General features: G+C 45.6%; 1 protein-coding gene across 11 annotated transcripts in view; it reads left to right on the forward strand.

Moving 5' to 3' along the window:
* Positions 1-16,928, forward strand: part of LOC143975621 (von Willebrand factor A domain-containing protein 5A-like) — a 198,050-nt gene that overhangs the window by 92,610 nt on the left and 88,512 nt on the right. For 10 of the 11 annotated variants that reach the window (XM_077478099.1, XM_077478104.1, XM_077478100.1 and 7 more), the window contains exons 7-8: positions 1,976-2,044; positions 13,332-13,501. In XM_077478099.1, the coding sequence (XP_077334225.1) occupies positions 1,976-2,044; positions 13,332-13,501 (239 nt within the window). The remainder of the gene's footprint in view (positions 1-1,975; positions 2,045-13,331; positions 13,502-16,928) is intronic. The other variant, XM_077478102.1, reaches the window with a different exon arrangement.

Raw genomic sequence — 16,928 nt, forward strand, 5'->3', positions numbered from 1 at the left:
TAAGGTGGAGACGGGAAAGTCTTCTCTGAACAGATGGGTTTTCAGGGATCGCCTAAAAGTGGACATAGTAGGAGATAGCCAGACAGAATGGGGTAGGGAGTTCCAGAGGAGGGAAGAGGCTCAGGAAAAGTCCTGGAGGCGAGCATGGGAGGAGGAGACAAGGGAGATAGAGAGTAGGAGGTAGTGGGAGGGACGAAGAGAACAAGTTGGTTGGTATTTTGCATAAAATATGCAGGGACACAAGAACAGGAAGCACCCTGAAAGGGTAAAGTAACTTGGGGAGCAAAGTCTTCTTCATCGCTGCTATTCTGCCCATCCATGATATTTTCTCCAGGATGGACATCAGCTGTTGCAAAAAAAAAGAGTAATTGCTTCCATATTGCTTGACCTACAGATCCTTATGACTCTTCTCAATAAACTTGCAACCCTCATCCCCAACTTTTTTACTGGGTTTATCGACAAAGTCCCCGAAGTTCCAGACATCCTCTAGATCCCTTTTTCTCACCCAGGGTTCTGTGAAACCTTAGGGTCCTTCCAGATGTTGCTAGGGGTCCTATGAGCTGCGGCTGATTGACCTCCTACTTAATGGTACCTGCATAGTCATGGAGCCTATGCCACTTGGTGGGGTCAGCTGCTAGACAATAATGATCTATTTAGCTATCTCTAAGGGTGGGATTCTGACCACCACTGTAAATTCTTTCTAAAGGCCACCAATATAACGGCCCTTTTCCCTACTGACCTCCAATGAACAGGTTTTAGCAGGGGTTCCGCAAGACCTGAAAATTACCATATTTATCGGTGTATAACATGCACATTCATTTTAAGAGGGAAGTTTCAGGGGAAAAAAAAAACATTTTAAATAAGGAACTTTGACGCAAAATAAGGGTCAGTACCCATCTGCAGCCTCACAAGTGCCATCCATGCAGCCTCATCAGTCCACATCAATGCAGCCTCACAAGTGCCGTCAATGACATGGATGAGCGAGTTTAGGGTGGAGGAACTTGAATGGCCTGCACAGAGTCCTGACCTCAACCTGATATAACACATTTGGGATGAATTAGAGCAGAGACTGCAAACCAGGCCTTCTCATCCACAGCAGTGCCTGACCTCACAAATGCACTTCTGGAAGAATAGTCAAACCTTCCCATAGACACACTCCTAAATCTTGTGGACGGCCTTCCCATAAGAGTTGAAGCTGTCATAGCTGCAAAGGGTGGGCCAACTCAATATTGAACCCTACGGACTAAGACTGGGATGCCATTAAAAGTACATGTGCGTGTAAAGGCAGGCATCCCAATACTTTTGGTAATAAAGTGTAATTTTTTTTTTTGTTACAATTGTTCATATGTTTGTTGTCAGTCTAAAGCCTCATACACACGATAGGACTTTGTACAAACTTTCCCTTGGATTTTTGTACAAAGGGCGTCGGCCCTGAACTTGTATTGCATACACACAGCAGGACTTTTTCAGCCAACTTTCACCAAATCATGTGGTTTTTCTGCTCTTTACCGCCACCTTTGGTCAACTTCTGTATTGTTGTCTGATCTTTTGCATTGGTTCTGAGCATGCCTGTTTGTACTTTGTACAAAAGTCCTATGGTTTTCTGTACACACGATCAGACTTTGCTCCATTGGACTTTTGTTGGCAGAAAGTTTGTCCGTTCGCACAGCCAACAAAAGTCAGATGAAAACCAAAAAAGTTTGTCCGATGGAGCGTACACACGATCGGATGTTGCTCCAAAACAGCTAATTTGCATGTTTGTTGTCAAAAAGTCTGATCGTGTGTATGGGCCTTAAGAGACACATGGATGACCTTTTTCACTCATACTTCAACCTTTTTTCTACACAGAATATTTGTCTTTTTGAACCTTCCTTCTCAAATCAAAGGTTATCTGTTACTTAGTTTCCACAAACTTTTTCTTTTTTTCTACTCACAGGTTTAAATGGGTAATTTATCTGATTTGTTTTTGTTATAGTTGCACAAAAATTGTGGGCCCTAGTCCAACGAAAGTTCAGATCAAATTTTAAGCAAAAAAAGATCCCCGGTAAGTTTGAGATGATTTGTATTTGTATGTAATTGGGCTGTAGCTAAAACCTTCCTATTTGGACATTAACCACTTCCCGACCGGCGCACGCCGATGTACGTCGGCAGAATGGCACGGGCAGGCATATTGGCGTACAGGCACGTCAAATTTTAAATGCCGCCCTGCCATCGCGAGCATGCCGGTCAGGACCCCCGTGAGTCCGGTCGCGGGTCCTGTGGACTCGATCGCCGCGGGCATACCTGCAATCGTCTCACGGGGCGGCTGAACTGGGAGATGCCATTGTAAACAGCATCTCCCCGTTCTGCCTAGCAACAAGTGACCCTGATCTCTTCTCCATGTGATTGGAGCAGAGATCATTGTTCACTAAAAGAAAGCCCAGCCCCCAACAATTAGTAACACGCCCCTAGGAACACTTAACCCCTACACTGATATTTAAAATAGAACAAATGTGTATCTATCACAGGGTGGTGTCTGTGGATACACTGATGGCGGCCATCTTATACACAACAATATGATAGGGGTGAATGGGCTGAATAGTCTGCCTTTTTGATTCCCCCTCTTACCTTCCTTCTTTACCCAGTGGGAACTTGGTCCGTTTTCATTGCACCTTGAGCTTAGGGGATACTAAACAGTATCCATCACCGATCCTATCTCTGTTTACTTACGTCTCAAGAATATTTATTAAACACTGAAGATTTGAAACCCTATGAGCCCAATACACCTTTAGGCCCCTTTCACACTAACGTCCCGTTCAGGCCCGCCTGTCAGTTTTTCAGGCGGACCTGAACGGGTGCTCCATAGAGCTCTATGGAGCGTCGGATGTCAGCGGTGACATGTCCGCTGACATCCGACCCGCTCCGATCCGAAAAAGTGTGACGGAGGAAAAAGCTATTTTTCCATCCGTCTGCGGATCGGATCGGATGACGACGGGCACTGCGGTCCGTCGTCATCCGATCTCCCATAGGGGAGAGCGGCGCTGTGACAGGTCCGTCCCTGCACAGTGTGCGGAGACAGACCTGTCATCTCCCTGCTCAGCGGGGATCGGCGGAGTGATCCCCGCTGAGCAAACGGACATCCACGGGGCGGATCAGAACTGATCCGCCCCGTGTGAAAGGACCCTTAAAGTGACTTCACTAAGCTCAAAATCTATACTTATATTTTTTTTTTTGCTCAACAACTACTACCCCTTTTTTTTTCCCTTTGTGGAGAAATGGTTGTGTAATCAATCGTACCAACTTCCCCAGTCTCCTTCGGAAATGGCGGTCTCTCTATATGGGACACACTCTATGAAGGAATAACATTGTTATCAGCTCCTGAAGAAGCGTCATCGCAGACGCGAAACATGTAGAGCACCAAAAATATATGTAATTGCTGACTGTATGGTTGATATCCTTAATCCTATATTTATATAGATACATATTTTGTTTTTTCCTTTTTGGAAATTTGAAATGGATCTTACTGTTTTTGATAGGATGTCAATTAGGTCTTAAATGTGTAGTTACAAGGAGGAAACTTTTCCTTTTTGTGTGTAAAAAGGAAATTGAACTTTTTATTTTCCGTTTTGTTTTAAAAATAAATAGAAATAATTCCTTTTGAATATACTGGTTGTGTCTACAACTTTCTTTATGCCTAAAAAGTCCAACTGAACCCACATTTTTTCTTTTGAGGTCTTTTATGTGAAGGTTCTTTTATTTTCATTTTTTATTTTTCTCCCTTATTCCCCCTTTTCCTTGTCAATATTAACCCCTACACTGCCACCCACTGATTAACCCCTTCACTGCCAGTGTCATTTACACAGGAATCACTGCATTTGTATAGCAGTGATTTGACAAAAATGTGTATAAAATGTCCGATGTGTCCGCCATAATGTCGCAGTCACAATAAAAGTCACTGATCACCGCCATTACTAGTAAAAAAAAAATTATTAATAAAAATGCCATAAACTATCTCCTATTTTGTAAACGCTATAACTTTTGCGCAAACCAATCAATAATCGCTTATTGTGATTTTTTTTTTTACCAAAAATATGTAGAAGAATACGTATCGGCCTAAACTGACAGAAAAAAATGTTTTTTTATATATTTTTGGGGGGATATTTATTATAACAAAAAGTAAAAAATAATGTGTTTTTTTTTAAATTGTCGCTCTATTTTTGTTTATAGCGCAAAAAATAAAAACTGCAGAGGTGATCAAATACCACCAAAAGAAAGCTCTATTTGTGGGGAAAAAAGGACGTCAGTTTTGTTTGGGAGCCACGTCGCATGACTGCGCAATTGTCAGTTAAAGCGACGCAGTGCCGAATCGCAAAAAGTGGTCTGGTCTTTGGCCAGCAAAATAGTCAGGGGCTGAAGTGGTTAAAGTTTTACTAAACCCTGGACCCTGCATTCACTATATGTGATCTCCCACAGTACACAGAACATGGAAATGCAATTATTTTAGTAAATATGACCTGCTAAATACCTTTTCTCATCAGCAGTATATAACAGTCTTGTGACTTCTATCAGTGCCTGGTTAAAGCTTGTAGGAGTAGTTTTCATACTGCACTGGCTGTCCTATCAGGATGCAGGACCCCTGACCCTCTGTCAGGACAGCGCTGATTGACCCTGTGCTAATCACATGCACGCTTCCAAGAAAACAAAAATAAAAAAACTCTCTAGCAATACACACCAAACTGAGCGTGTGCAGCCTGACTCCATGTACTCTGTCTTATCTGGACCTGTTTTGGGGGCAATGCAACAAGGGGAGGATTAGAGAAGACAGGATCGAACAACCATTTTACACAATGCGCAGGATTAACCCCTTGGGTTCCACAGTGAGTATAACCGGCATGCTTTACTGCACATACAGACTGATTTTACTGTTGTGGGTTTAGTAACACTTTAAATGGATCACTGGAGAAGTGAGTTAAGCAGTGGTCTGTGCATGAAGTGGACAAAGTCCCCAAACACTGGAGTTTCTGCTGCTGCTTGTACTAGATGCAGTGGCGGGCTGGTGGTATCGGTCGGTCACCAGCCCTGCACTTATCGGTGGCAGCGCTTCCTCTGGGGCAGCAGCTTCCCCCTGCATCTCCTCTTTCTCGGCATCACGGCAGCTTCCACCCTGCGTCTCCTCTCTCCTCCTCCCTAGGCGGCCAGTAAGAGCACTTCTCCTTTAAGCCAATCGGGTGACGGGTCTCATAACCTGCCTGATTGCCTGGGAGGAAAATCAGGAAGACAATAGCAAATATTAATTGGCTATTGTCTCACACACCCGGGTGGGCTCGGGGCGCAGTGTTCTACGCCCCCGGGCCCACCCTTTTTTTACGTCTATTAGAGCCTCAGGCTGTAATCACGTGCTTCAAAAAAAAAGAAGAAAACTCCATTGGAATCCGTGATTAGGGGACTGGATGCATGGATAGGGGTGGCAGAGCCCCTGTGCCCTGCATTACAGGCCGCCACCGGCTAGATGCTCTCATATATGCACAGCTGGAACAACAGTTACATGGTGAATACTTCTGTTAGAATGCGGCCTTAGTAATTTTTTCATCTTTCCATCTATTAAACCTTCTGCCCTTGTTGTTTTAACTTTGGATTGTAAAACATTTTTTTTTTTTTCTGCCAGTAAATACCTTATACAGCCCTAGGGTTGCCACCTATTCTTCAAATCAAACCCGAGCACTTTAGTGGTGCACAGCAAATTTTTTAATAGTATAAACTATAGATATATTTTGCTATTAAGGCTGGGTTCACATTGCAGTGATGCAGGAACGCCGCGAATCCGCGGCGGGTTCCCGCATCGCATGCCTCCCAGCGGCAGTTCACACTGCCCTATGTGAACTGCTGGGAGTGTCAGTGAAATGTTAATGACACCCCCAGATCAGTTCGCATATCGCAGTGCGATCTGCAAACTCGGACAGGAATCGGATCGCATGGTGTGAACACCCATGCGATCCGATTCTGCTGCGGACCAAAAAAAGGGTCCTGTGCGAGTTTGTGGCGAGTGCGATGCGAATTCAGCCATACTATCTGTATGGCTGAACTCGCATCGCTACAGAGATCGGATGTGATTTGCACTGCAGTGCGGTACGAATCACATCTGGTTCTCGTAGCCACAGCAGTGTGAACCCAGCCTAAATAACATTTCTAATCATATGGCGTTAATAACAAGAGTCCCCCTTTACATCTGAACTCGTAGAGTTCCTTTTCACTGTAAGGGGCGAATCTACAGACTCTGATGTACGGGAGAACTCTGGGGCCTCTAAGGGATGCTCTGGGAACCCTGAATTAAGGGGAAACACTGCACACTCTGATGTATGGAGAACACTGTGGCCTCTGGTGTAAAGGAGAACTCTGATGTAAGGGGTGCTCTGATAACTCTGATTTACCTTAGTGTACTCACTCAGAGGCAGGAGAGAGAAGAGGAGGGAGACTTCAGTCACAGACAGGGATGGATGGTGAGCTCGCGCACCCCTTGGGAGTCAGCAACCCTCATTCAGATGTATCTGAGGCTTCTAGACTGCCAATTTCTGACCCCCACTATCCTTTTTCTGAGGCACAGCGCTGGGGATTGGAGTGTGGGCAGACACAGAGGGGTGGGGGGGGGGGAAGAGGTGCAGATCGAGCCCTCTCTCCTCTCCTGTCAGTGTGGGGGGCAGGGGGTGGGGAAATTGTTAGTATTGTTTGTGCTGGCTTTGGGCAGTGTGAAAAAGAGTTTAACACACACACTCAGCTTAGCCAACTGCAGACAGCAAACCTGCTGGGAAGCCATAGTCCAGTCTGAATAATGTGCACGGGTTTCAGGCAGTCTGAAACCCGGACGCATGATTCCAAACCCCCGAACTGTCCCGGTGAATCCCGGACAGGTGGCAACCCTATACAGCCCACTTCCTTTTTCTTGTTTGGTCATTAGCCTAGGCTTATGACATCATGCACAGTTCTCTCTTTCCTGAGAGTTTGCCAGCAAAAGGAAGGGGGGGGGTGTGGGTGAGTCATACGAGAGCCAATAAGAGCTGCAGAGCTGGAGGTGTGCCTCTGTGTGTCTGTGTAATTCCAGGATGTGAACACACAGCAGCTTCAGCTGCCCACAGTTAAAATGGCTGCAGCCAGACTCAGTGGAGGGAAATTTCTGCAGTATATTTGGCAAGTATAGAATCGCAGTATATATAAAATAATATGCAAAGTGTTTGGAGGGAAGCTTTAGAATGTTTTTATTACAAACTATGAGAGCAGACTGCAGTTTTTCTTTAATATATTTCAAAGACTTAGCAGTAATGGAAAGCAAAATGGGAGCGCTGTAAATTTTGTTGAATGAAGGGCACAAGGATTTCATTGGAATTGCAGAATCTTGGCTTAAAGGATAATGTCAACCTTTTCAGAAAAAAAATAATAAATGCACATTTGTTTGCAGGTAAAAAAATGTGCATGTATTTTTATTTATTTTTTTGTTGTTGCAGGAGCCCGTAAAGCATTACACCAGCGATCAGCAGATCGCTGATACCGCGCAGGTCTCCCGCAGACCCGTCGGTGTATCTGCTTCCTTGTACCTCCTATGAGGAAGCCGATACGTGCTTATGTCCCCTCTCAAGCATCTCTTCTCCAGAGAGAATAAGTTCAGTGCTCACAACCTTTCCTCATAACTAATATCCTCCAGACCCTTTATTAGCTTTGTTGCCCTTCTTTGTAGTCACTCCATTTCCAGTACATCCTTCCTGAGGACTGGTGCCCAGAACTGGACAGCATACTCCAGGTGAGGCCGGACCAGAGTCTTGTAGAGCGGGAGAATTATCGTTTTATCTCTGGAGTTGATCCCCTTTTTAATGCCAATATTCTGTTTGCTTTGTTAGCAGCAGCTTGACATTGCATGCCATTGCTGAGCCTATCATCTACTAGGACCCCCAGGTCCTTTTCCATCCTAGATTCCCCCCAGAGGTTCTCCCCCCAGTCTATAGATTGCACTCATATTTTTGACACCCAAATGCATTATTTTACATTTTTCCACATTGAACCTCATTTGCCATGTAGTTGCTCACCCCATTAATTTGTTCAGATCTTTTTGCAAGGTTTCCACATCCTGCAGAGAAGTTATTGCCCTGCTAATGTGCATGGTAATAAGTTGAATATTGGTGTTTAGTACAGACTTCGCAGTGTTAATGAGGAGGTAGAAACTCAGACCCTTTCACAGATGGAAACCTCTTAAAAGCCTAAACATAAAGACAAAGGCATAATGAGCTAGTATGCATCACATACTAGCTCATTATGAAATACTTACATTAGAACGATGCCCTGAATCGGCGCTGGCACACCGCTGACAGGGCCAACATCTTTCCCGGAGTTACTGCGCTGTGATTGGCCAGAGCCGTGATGATGTCACTCCAACGTATGAGCAGTCCGCCGGTCATGGAACGGGTCCTGAAGAAACGGCACGAGCGGTGCATGCGCCGATTGATGGCAGTAGCGTATATAGTGAATGTCTCCTAAATTGTGCAAGTTTAGGAGATATTTACAGTACCTACTGTGACGGGAGATACTTTGGGCAGGGGGCTTGTGGAACCCAGCTTCTCTTGGAGGGCTGTGGAAACTCCCTGTCCAGCTCTCCCAGCCCCTCCTATGTGTAAGTTACCCTGTGTCTATTAGGGGAACAGGGTGACCGAAAAACCCAGTCAGATGTCAAGAATATATGAAGATAAAATTCCCCTTTCATCAGAGACCATTGCTAGATGGTTTGAGGTGGGGTGGGGGTTGCTATGTGTTAAGTGCCTGTATCTCATTGTTCTATTGTGTCTGTCTGTCTTGGAAGAAAAGTATTATGGGATGTATATGTGTGTCATTATGCAAAGTGGGGGGGGTTGTCCCCTGAGTGTAGGCCTGTGTGACTTTTTTTCAAATAAACAGTTCAAAATAACCCCTTTAACAACACAAATATACACTCCTATAGTGGTTGTGAGAGGGTGTCACAGATCCCCATACTCGAGATGAGTCGGTTCCGCCGTAAACGTTTCCTTTGTCCAGTTCCAGTACAATCCAAGATCCCTTAGCCCACCCAGTCACTTTTCGAAACATCAGTGTAGGGTGAGCCTAAGGATCTTGGACCGTGCTGGTACCGGACAAAGGAAGCTTTTACGGCGGACAGACTCATCTTGAGCATGGGGTCTGTGACATCGGTGGGATATTGTTCAGAAATATTGATGTCTCAAGTGAAAGAGCCCCTTCATTCTTTCAACACAGAAGTTGGCTCCTAGAGTGGTGAGACCAGGGATATCAATTCCCAATAGAGTTGCTGTGGGGGGTGAGGGGGCTGCGGCTCCAGCACCTCATCACCTCAGCACCCAGTGCATCATGTGGGCCATCTCAGGTATGTGGACTATATTATTTCTTCCATTAAAGGATATTTGCAAAAATCTCATCAACTATTTTCAAGCCAGAGATAACTTAAAACGTATTTTCATATGAATAGTGCCAAAACCTTATAGCATATTGGCCCAATATCCAAAACTTGATGGTTCCACAACTTGCTTAGAGAAAATGTTCCCACAATATGTTAGCCCCTATTGTGTCTGGGAGGGGGGTGTTTGCCTCAAAGTGCACCAGATGCTGCAAGATTACGCAATTTGATAATTTTAGTTGCATCAAAATACTGATTGGATAATCATATTGATACTGTATTAAGTAGGAGCGATTACAATCATTGATTAAAATTTTGAACAATGCTGCATAGATGGTTTTGTTTCACATGTTGTGATAGACTGAAAATAATGACCAAAAATATGATCTACCAATTACAATGTAAATGGTCTATTAAAAATAAGAACTTACTGAAATACAATCAATTCTCCTGACACATGCAGATATTTGTTTGATTATCAGAAGTGATTGACGAAATCCAGGCACAGCCAATCATCATGGCAGAGTCAAGCGTGGCCACCTATTAGAATGTAGACCCTTTAAAATATAATGGGGTAGATTTACTAAAACTGGTGCAGCTGTACATGGTAGCCAATCTGCTTCTAACTTCACCTTGTTCAATTAAACTTTGACAATAAGCCTAGGATCAACATTTGGAGCGATTTGGCATGCTTTTTGACATGTCAAATTGCATGCCAAACTGGCGGCTATTGCCGGCAATGGCACTGTCCGAATCGGTGCGGCTCCGCACCAATTCCCAAAAGTAGTTCCTGTACTACTTTTGGAGACTTCGGGGGGAGGTGATTTATATAGACATAGGTGCAGGAACCCACACAGATGTCTGTCAAATCGCCCCCTAAGTTGGACTGCATTGCCGGGTTGGAAGCTGATTGGTTTCTATGCAGAACTGCACCAGATTTTGCACACTCCAGTTTTAGTAAATCCCCCCCAATGTCATGGTTCTGTGTATACAAAAGGAAGGTGGTGGAGCTAATGTACAAAATGAGGATGAAATAAACAAAATTACTGGAACAGCACAGAAACTGTTAGGGCCATTCAGATATACGTCTTGGAATAGCGTCAAAGGCTAGGTCCTAGCACCGCGCATTGTCACACAATGGCAGCAGTGGACAACGCACAGCATATATTTAAATTTAAGTTTTCATGCCTGCAGGTCAGTTTTAAAGTGTGATTTTAAAAGCAGATATCTTGCAGCACATGTCGGTTTTGTTCGCTTGTTATGTTATAGAATATTGGCATGATCATTTTCCATCCACCTTTTTGGTTCTTGAAAATTATTGATATCGAATCGTAGTTACACAGCTGTCAGGAATCTCATTTTCCCTATACACAGTGTGAAAACCTACACAATTTGTAGAAATTACTAGCATCTCTTTTTTTATCCAATAACTTTTCAGATTCTTGGGGGGTGGGGGTTGTGATATATTCACAAATTCTTTAAAGAAAATCACTTTTGCTAAAATTTGGGGAAAACCTTTTTCTTTGATCCCAGTGGTGGTGAGACTGAGCAGGCCAGACTAGACTGTTTATTTCCTGCCCTTGTTCTTCTGCTTAAGGCTAGGTTCACACCATAGCGATGCGGGAACGCCGCGAATCCGCGGCGTTTTCCCGCATCGCATGCCTCCCGCCGGCAGTTCACACTGCCCTATGCGGACTGCTGGGAGTGTCAATGAAATGTTAATGACACCCCCAGATCCGTCCACATATCGCAGTGCGATCTGCACACTCGCACAGGAATCGGATCGCATGGTGTGAACACCCATGCGATCCGATTCTGCTGCGGACCAAAAAAAGGGTCCCGTGCGAGTTTGCGGCGGGAGCGATGCAAATTCAGCCATACTATCTGTATGGCTGAACTCGCATCGCTACGGAGATTGGATGTGATTTGCACTGCAGTGCGGTGCGAATCACATCCGGATCTCCCACCCGCAGCAGTGTGAACCCAGCCTCAAGGTTGTTTTTGGCCACCTGGCCAGAGGAGTGTTCTGGGTTGGCCCCAAGTCCTCCTTTCAGTTAGAGGCCTATTCAATGGCTCCCGCTGCTGTGTCTGAGCCAATAAAAAGGGAGAGATCTGGGAGAAGCTCTCATGCTCATCGCTGGATCGTAATTGGGCTCAGGTATGTTGGGGGTGCTGGGGGGAACTGCACACTGAAAGGTTGTTTACCTTCATGCATAGAATGCATAAAGGTAAAAAGTCTTTTACCCTTTACAGCCACTTTAAGCCATGGGTTAAAAGAAAAAGGCTTGGACATCCACCTCTAAAAGATGACAATAGATGGAAACACTGCTCTGCAGTGAAATATTTTGCCTACCATTTGGATGCTCCCACATTTAGATCTATTGCACATCAGCAACATTAAACTGGTTCCCGCCTGGTCTATTGTACAATGACGGCTGGGTGGGACCGCTTTTGTTCTGGGAGGACATCATGTAATGTCCTTCCTTTCTTGCCACACATGCACGCCCCTGGGGACACACAACATGGCGATCGGTGGTGAGCTGTGTCCCTCAGACACAGCCCATTACTGATCACAGTAAAGAGCCAATGACTTAGGCTCTCAATGTCTGAGGAAAGGAAAGCCAATAAGCGACTTTTCTGTGATGGGACATTTACACTGATAATCATTGCAGCCTCATCAGTGCCGCCTCAACAGTGTAGCCTCATCAGTGCAGCCTCATTAGTGCCGCCTCATCAGTGCCACCTCATCAGTGCAGCCTCATCAGTAGCGCCTCATCAGTGCCTTCTCATGACTGCAGCTTCATCAGTGCAGCCTACCTGCTAGCTCACTCCGCATCCAATCCACACTCTCGGGGGCTCTCGGTTTTGCTGCTCCCACTCCAAATCCATTACACAGCTCTGCCTGCAGCCACGGCCTTCTCCCGACCTTACAGACTGCATTTTGGCAGGGTCTAAGTGTCAGTGGGGAACCCAGTCCCACCCCCTCCCCTGCTCTCTGTGGAAAACTGCTGTCTCTATGTACCTGGTTTCTCCACAGACAGTGCCATCATGGGGCATGGGCAGCCCCTTATGTGCAGGCAGTGTTTTGGGCCCCAAAACAATGACTGGGCCCAGGGCAGCTGCCCTATTTGTTTAATGTTAAAGATGGCCCGGCTTACGCAGAGCTTTACAACATAAAGGCAGATAGTGCAATTACAATACAGTTTTATACAGTAGGAATCAGAGCCCTGCCCTGTTAGAGCTTACAGTCTAAGAGGGGGTCAAGAGATACAAAAGGTAATAACTGTGTGGGATGGGCTGGTGGAGAAAATAAAAGTACAGTTATTAGATGGGGGCAGGATAGGCCTCTCTGTAGAGATGAGTTTTCAGGGATCGTCTGAAAGTGGAGTAGGTGACAGTCAGACAGATTGGGGTAGGGAGTTCCAGCTGATGGGAGAGGCTCTGGAGAAGTCCTGGAGGTGAGCATGGGATGAGGTGACAAGTGAGCTAGAGAGCATGAGGTCTTGGGAGGAATTAAGAGAACAATTTGATTGATATTCTGAGACTAAGTCAGTGATGTAGTTGGGGGGCTGAGCTGTGAATGGCTTTGTAAAGTATTGTTAGTATTTTGAATTTAATATGTTGGGTGAGTGGAAGCCAGTGGAGGGATTTACAGAGAGGGGTGGGGGGGCACTGAATGGTTGGTAAGGTGGATGAGTCCAGCAGCATCATTCATGATGAACTGAAGGGTGGGGGGTATAACCAGTATAAGGGTAAGCCAATGAGGAGAATATGACAGAACCAGGTAAATATATCCACCCCTAAACAACTGTTGGTGAAAGACACAAATTTGCTGGTAATAACAATAATAGTCTGTGGCGGTGGTGAGTATACGTTTTTTTTTCTCAGTCTCTTTGTTATAATCTTATTTCCTCCCTGTGTTCTGTAGGGTCCATTATGGCAGAGTCGGTGGCCATGTTGAATTTCTACCCAAGTTTTCCAGCTGGACAGGAGCAGTCCAATTGCGGCGAGTTTATTTTCCTCGTGGACCGGTCTGGGAGTATGGAATGTTCAATGAATTCTGAGCCAAATGCCCCACAGAGGATTCATAGTGCCAGGGTCAGTAAATTGCCCAAATTGACCATCTAAGACAGACGGAATGAAACAGTTTTGCAGGATACTTGTTGTAAATACGAGGTCAAAAAGACCACAGATCTCATATTCACACTAAAATGCAATAAACATTTTTTTTTTAAAATGGCCCTTTAAGAGCTATAGGCGGAAGTGACGTTTTGATCTTCCCCTTGTCTCCATACCAAGCCAGGAGAAGGATCAGATTGCCTCCGCCTCTACCGACGGCTCCGGAGGGCACCGAAGCAAGGCGGGAGTGGGGGGCTCCTCTTCCGCCTCCGATTAAAGTGATCTTGTGGCGATTCCACCACAGAGACCACTTTTATCTGAAAGTGGACCGCCTGCTAAAGAAGAGGATACCAGGGTTATGGCAGCTAGCTGCTGCCATAACACCGATATTCCTTTTCAAAGTACCAACATAAAACTGCGGAGGGCGGTCCGTAAGTGGTTAAAGTGATACCAAAGTCTCTTTTTTTGTTAAAAATAACAAACATGTTATACTTACCTGCTCTGTGCAGTGGTTTTGCACAGAGCTTCCCAGATCCTCCTCTTCTCGGGTACCTCTTCAGCACTCCTGGCCCCTTCTTCCTGTTGAGTGCCTCCCACAGCAAGCAGCTTGCTATGGGGGCATCCAAGCCGCAACTCCGTGAGCCCATTCGGACACGGAGCCGAGCCCCACCCCCCCTCTCTCTCTCTCTCTCCTCATTGTCTCACTGACTTTGACAGCAGCGGGAGCCAATGGCGTCAGCCAATGAGGAGTGAGAGTCCCAGACAGCCGAGTCTCTCGTGCAACATTGCTGGATCATGATGGGGCTCAGGTAAGTATTAGTTGGTCTGCTGCACACAGAAGGCTTTTTATCTTAATGCATAGAATGCATTAAGATAAAAAACCTTCTGCCTTTACAAGAGCCTCCCTCAGGATGAACCACAATGCTGAAGCCGCAAAAGTAAGCATAGGCCTCACAGTGCATCAGAGGAGCTGAAGGCAAAAGGTGCCGATCTTGGCACTGATCAGGTGCTTATGTGGCAGCACGTGGTCTACCGGATGTGGGGTGAATTATCTTTTAATAAACATACAGTTGCCCTTTAATCTGATTTGCTTAACCTGTGATTGTATCTATTTCTCAGCCTTAATCTTCTAATAACTGAAAGATAAAATGTCTACAATTGTTAGATTATGATGTATGATTGCATCCCCTAACTGATTCTCCTGTTCACCGTTTTCTTTATACATGTGAGCTGACAAGTAGCTCAAACTGCTTCATTTGCAACGCTATTGTTGGCCTTCCTGATCATCAAATAAGGGGAATTTATTTACTTAGTGGTTGTAAAGGCACAAGGTTTCTTACCTTCATGCATTCTAAGCATGAAGGTAAAAAACCTTCTGCGTGCAGCAGCCCCCCCCCCCCCCCCCCAATACTTACCTGAGCCCTTTCCCAATCCAGCGATGTCCACGGGACCCTTAACTCTCTGGGGACTTGCACTCCTGATTGGATTTTGGCCATTGGCTCCCGCTGCTGTCAATCACAGCCAGTGAGCCAATCAGGAAACTGAAGGGGTGGGGCCAAGCCGTGTGTGAATGGACACACCAAGCCCTGCTTGGGTTAACCCAGAGCAAGCTGCTTCCTATGTGGGCACCTGGCAGACGGGAGGGGCCAGGATCGCTGGCACAGGACTCGAGTAGAGGAGGATCTGGGCTGTTCTTTACAAAACTACTGCACAGAGCAGATAAGTATAATATGTTTGTTATTTTAGAAAAAAAAAAAAGACTTTAATATAGCTTTGAAGTGTGATGATTAGAGAAGTTAATCAAACCTGGGCTTGATTTCTTACAGTAGAAAATAAGGTGAACCTGCGTGAATTTAAAGCATCCAGTTATAGAAACAGCAATTATCTGTGTTTTAAATAGATAACTGGAGGGCACAGGGATTTCCATAACCTCAATTTCCATTAAGATAAATATGGTTCTGATCAGAGCAGACAGGGAGGGAGAAGCAGTCCTCCAACGCATTAAGCTGTGAGTGTTAATTTCAGCTTAAGATATTGACCTTTACATACGAACGAGTTCTGTTCCTAGAGCACGTTCGTGAGTCCAACAAAGTTAGCCTAAGTACCCAAATGACACAATCGGCCCAATAAATTGCTGTAATAGGTTTTTAGCACATTTCACACAAATTATACATGGGAAAAAAGGTTTATAAAGATACAGTAGTGTATACAGTAAAGTACACAGAAGCACAACCACTGGCAGAGGATGCACGCATTAAAATGTATGCCAGAAATGTGGACTAACTCACTCGATTGGACATGCAAACGCATGTTCAATCTTTGAAAGTTTGCAACTTGAAGGTTCATATGTAGGGGACTAACTGTATAATATAGGGCTATAAACAATGGGCCTTTTTCCAGGAAAGCAGGTAAGGAAAACCTGTCTCTGTCAACTTGGCCATTAATCTAAATAGCTGGGTCAAAACCTGACCCATGTGGCATATCACTGCATATTTTTTGCCCCAAAAAGTACTGTATGTTTCACTATAAAAAAATTATATATACTCCTAGTTATATAAAATTATATTTCTCTTATATTCACCGACTGACACAGCTTTCTCTCTTTAGACCATTGAGTTGTTATGCCACCTTCAGGAGAGGACTAGGCATTACAGGTTAGCATGTGATAATAAAACTAGAACTTTTTAGTTCCGCCCAAGGGGCGGTCCCTTAGGTAACAACCCCTCAACATGCTACTGCAGCCTCAGTTGTATTTTGCCTAGTGAAGGAGAAGGACCTAGGAACCCTGACGGGCCCATCGGTCCGTGTTTTTTTCTGCAGAAGCTTGGCTTTTTGCGCAAGATGATAAATCCTGTGATCTGCTATCAACAGCCGGCTGGGTGACAGGCTGGATACCCTTATCCTTGTAGTCTCCCCAGTCCAGCCATCGAGCGCTAAGCCGGCCACAATGAAACCTCAGCTCCAGAGGTGGTCGGTGAGCTTTTATGCTCCAGGGCGCACATATGACCGGGCTACTGATGTCTGGGTCACAGTGTGCCGGGCCAGGAGCCACCCAGTACTGATCAGTGAGTGGGTCTGTAATGGAATGTCTCCCAGCTCTGCAGTACTGGTAAGTACAGCTCTCCCTGCCTTGGTGGGGCTGAGCAGCTGGGCATTCCCTGGGAGGTCGATTCGGGGGTCCCTCACCTCCCTCCCTTCTTTCCCTGTCCCTTCCCCCCCCTGGGGAGATGCTGCTGAGCGGTGTGTGTGTGTCTGTGCAGGGGCTCTCTAGGGGGACTCTCACCTGGGGGGGGGGGGGGGGTGGCGCTGGCTGGCTAAGTCCTGGGTCCTGTTTTTCATGTCCCTGGAAGGTGTCTGTGAGGCTGTGCTGGTGTCCTGTGCAGCGCTGTGCTCACCTCCATTGTTT

This window comes from Lithobates pipiens, unplaced genomic scaffold (genome assembly GCF_037356315.1).
Source record: "Lithobates pipiens isolate NorthernLeopardFrog02 unplaced genomic scaffold, aLitPip1_a1.2 Scaffold_13, whole genome shotgun sequence".
In the NCBI taxonomy this organism is placed as follows: domain Eukaryota; kingdom Metazoa; phylum Chordata; class Amphibia; order Anura; family Ranidae; genus Lithobates; species Lithobates pipiens.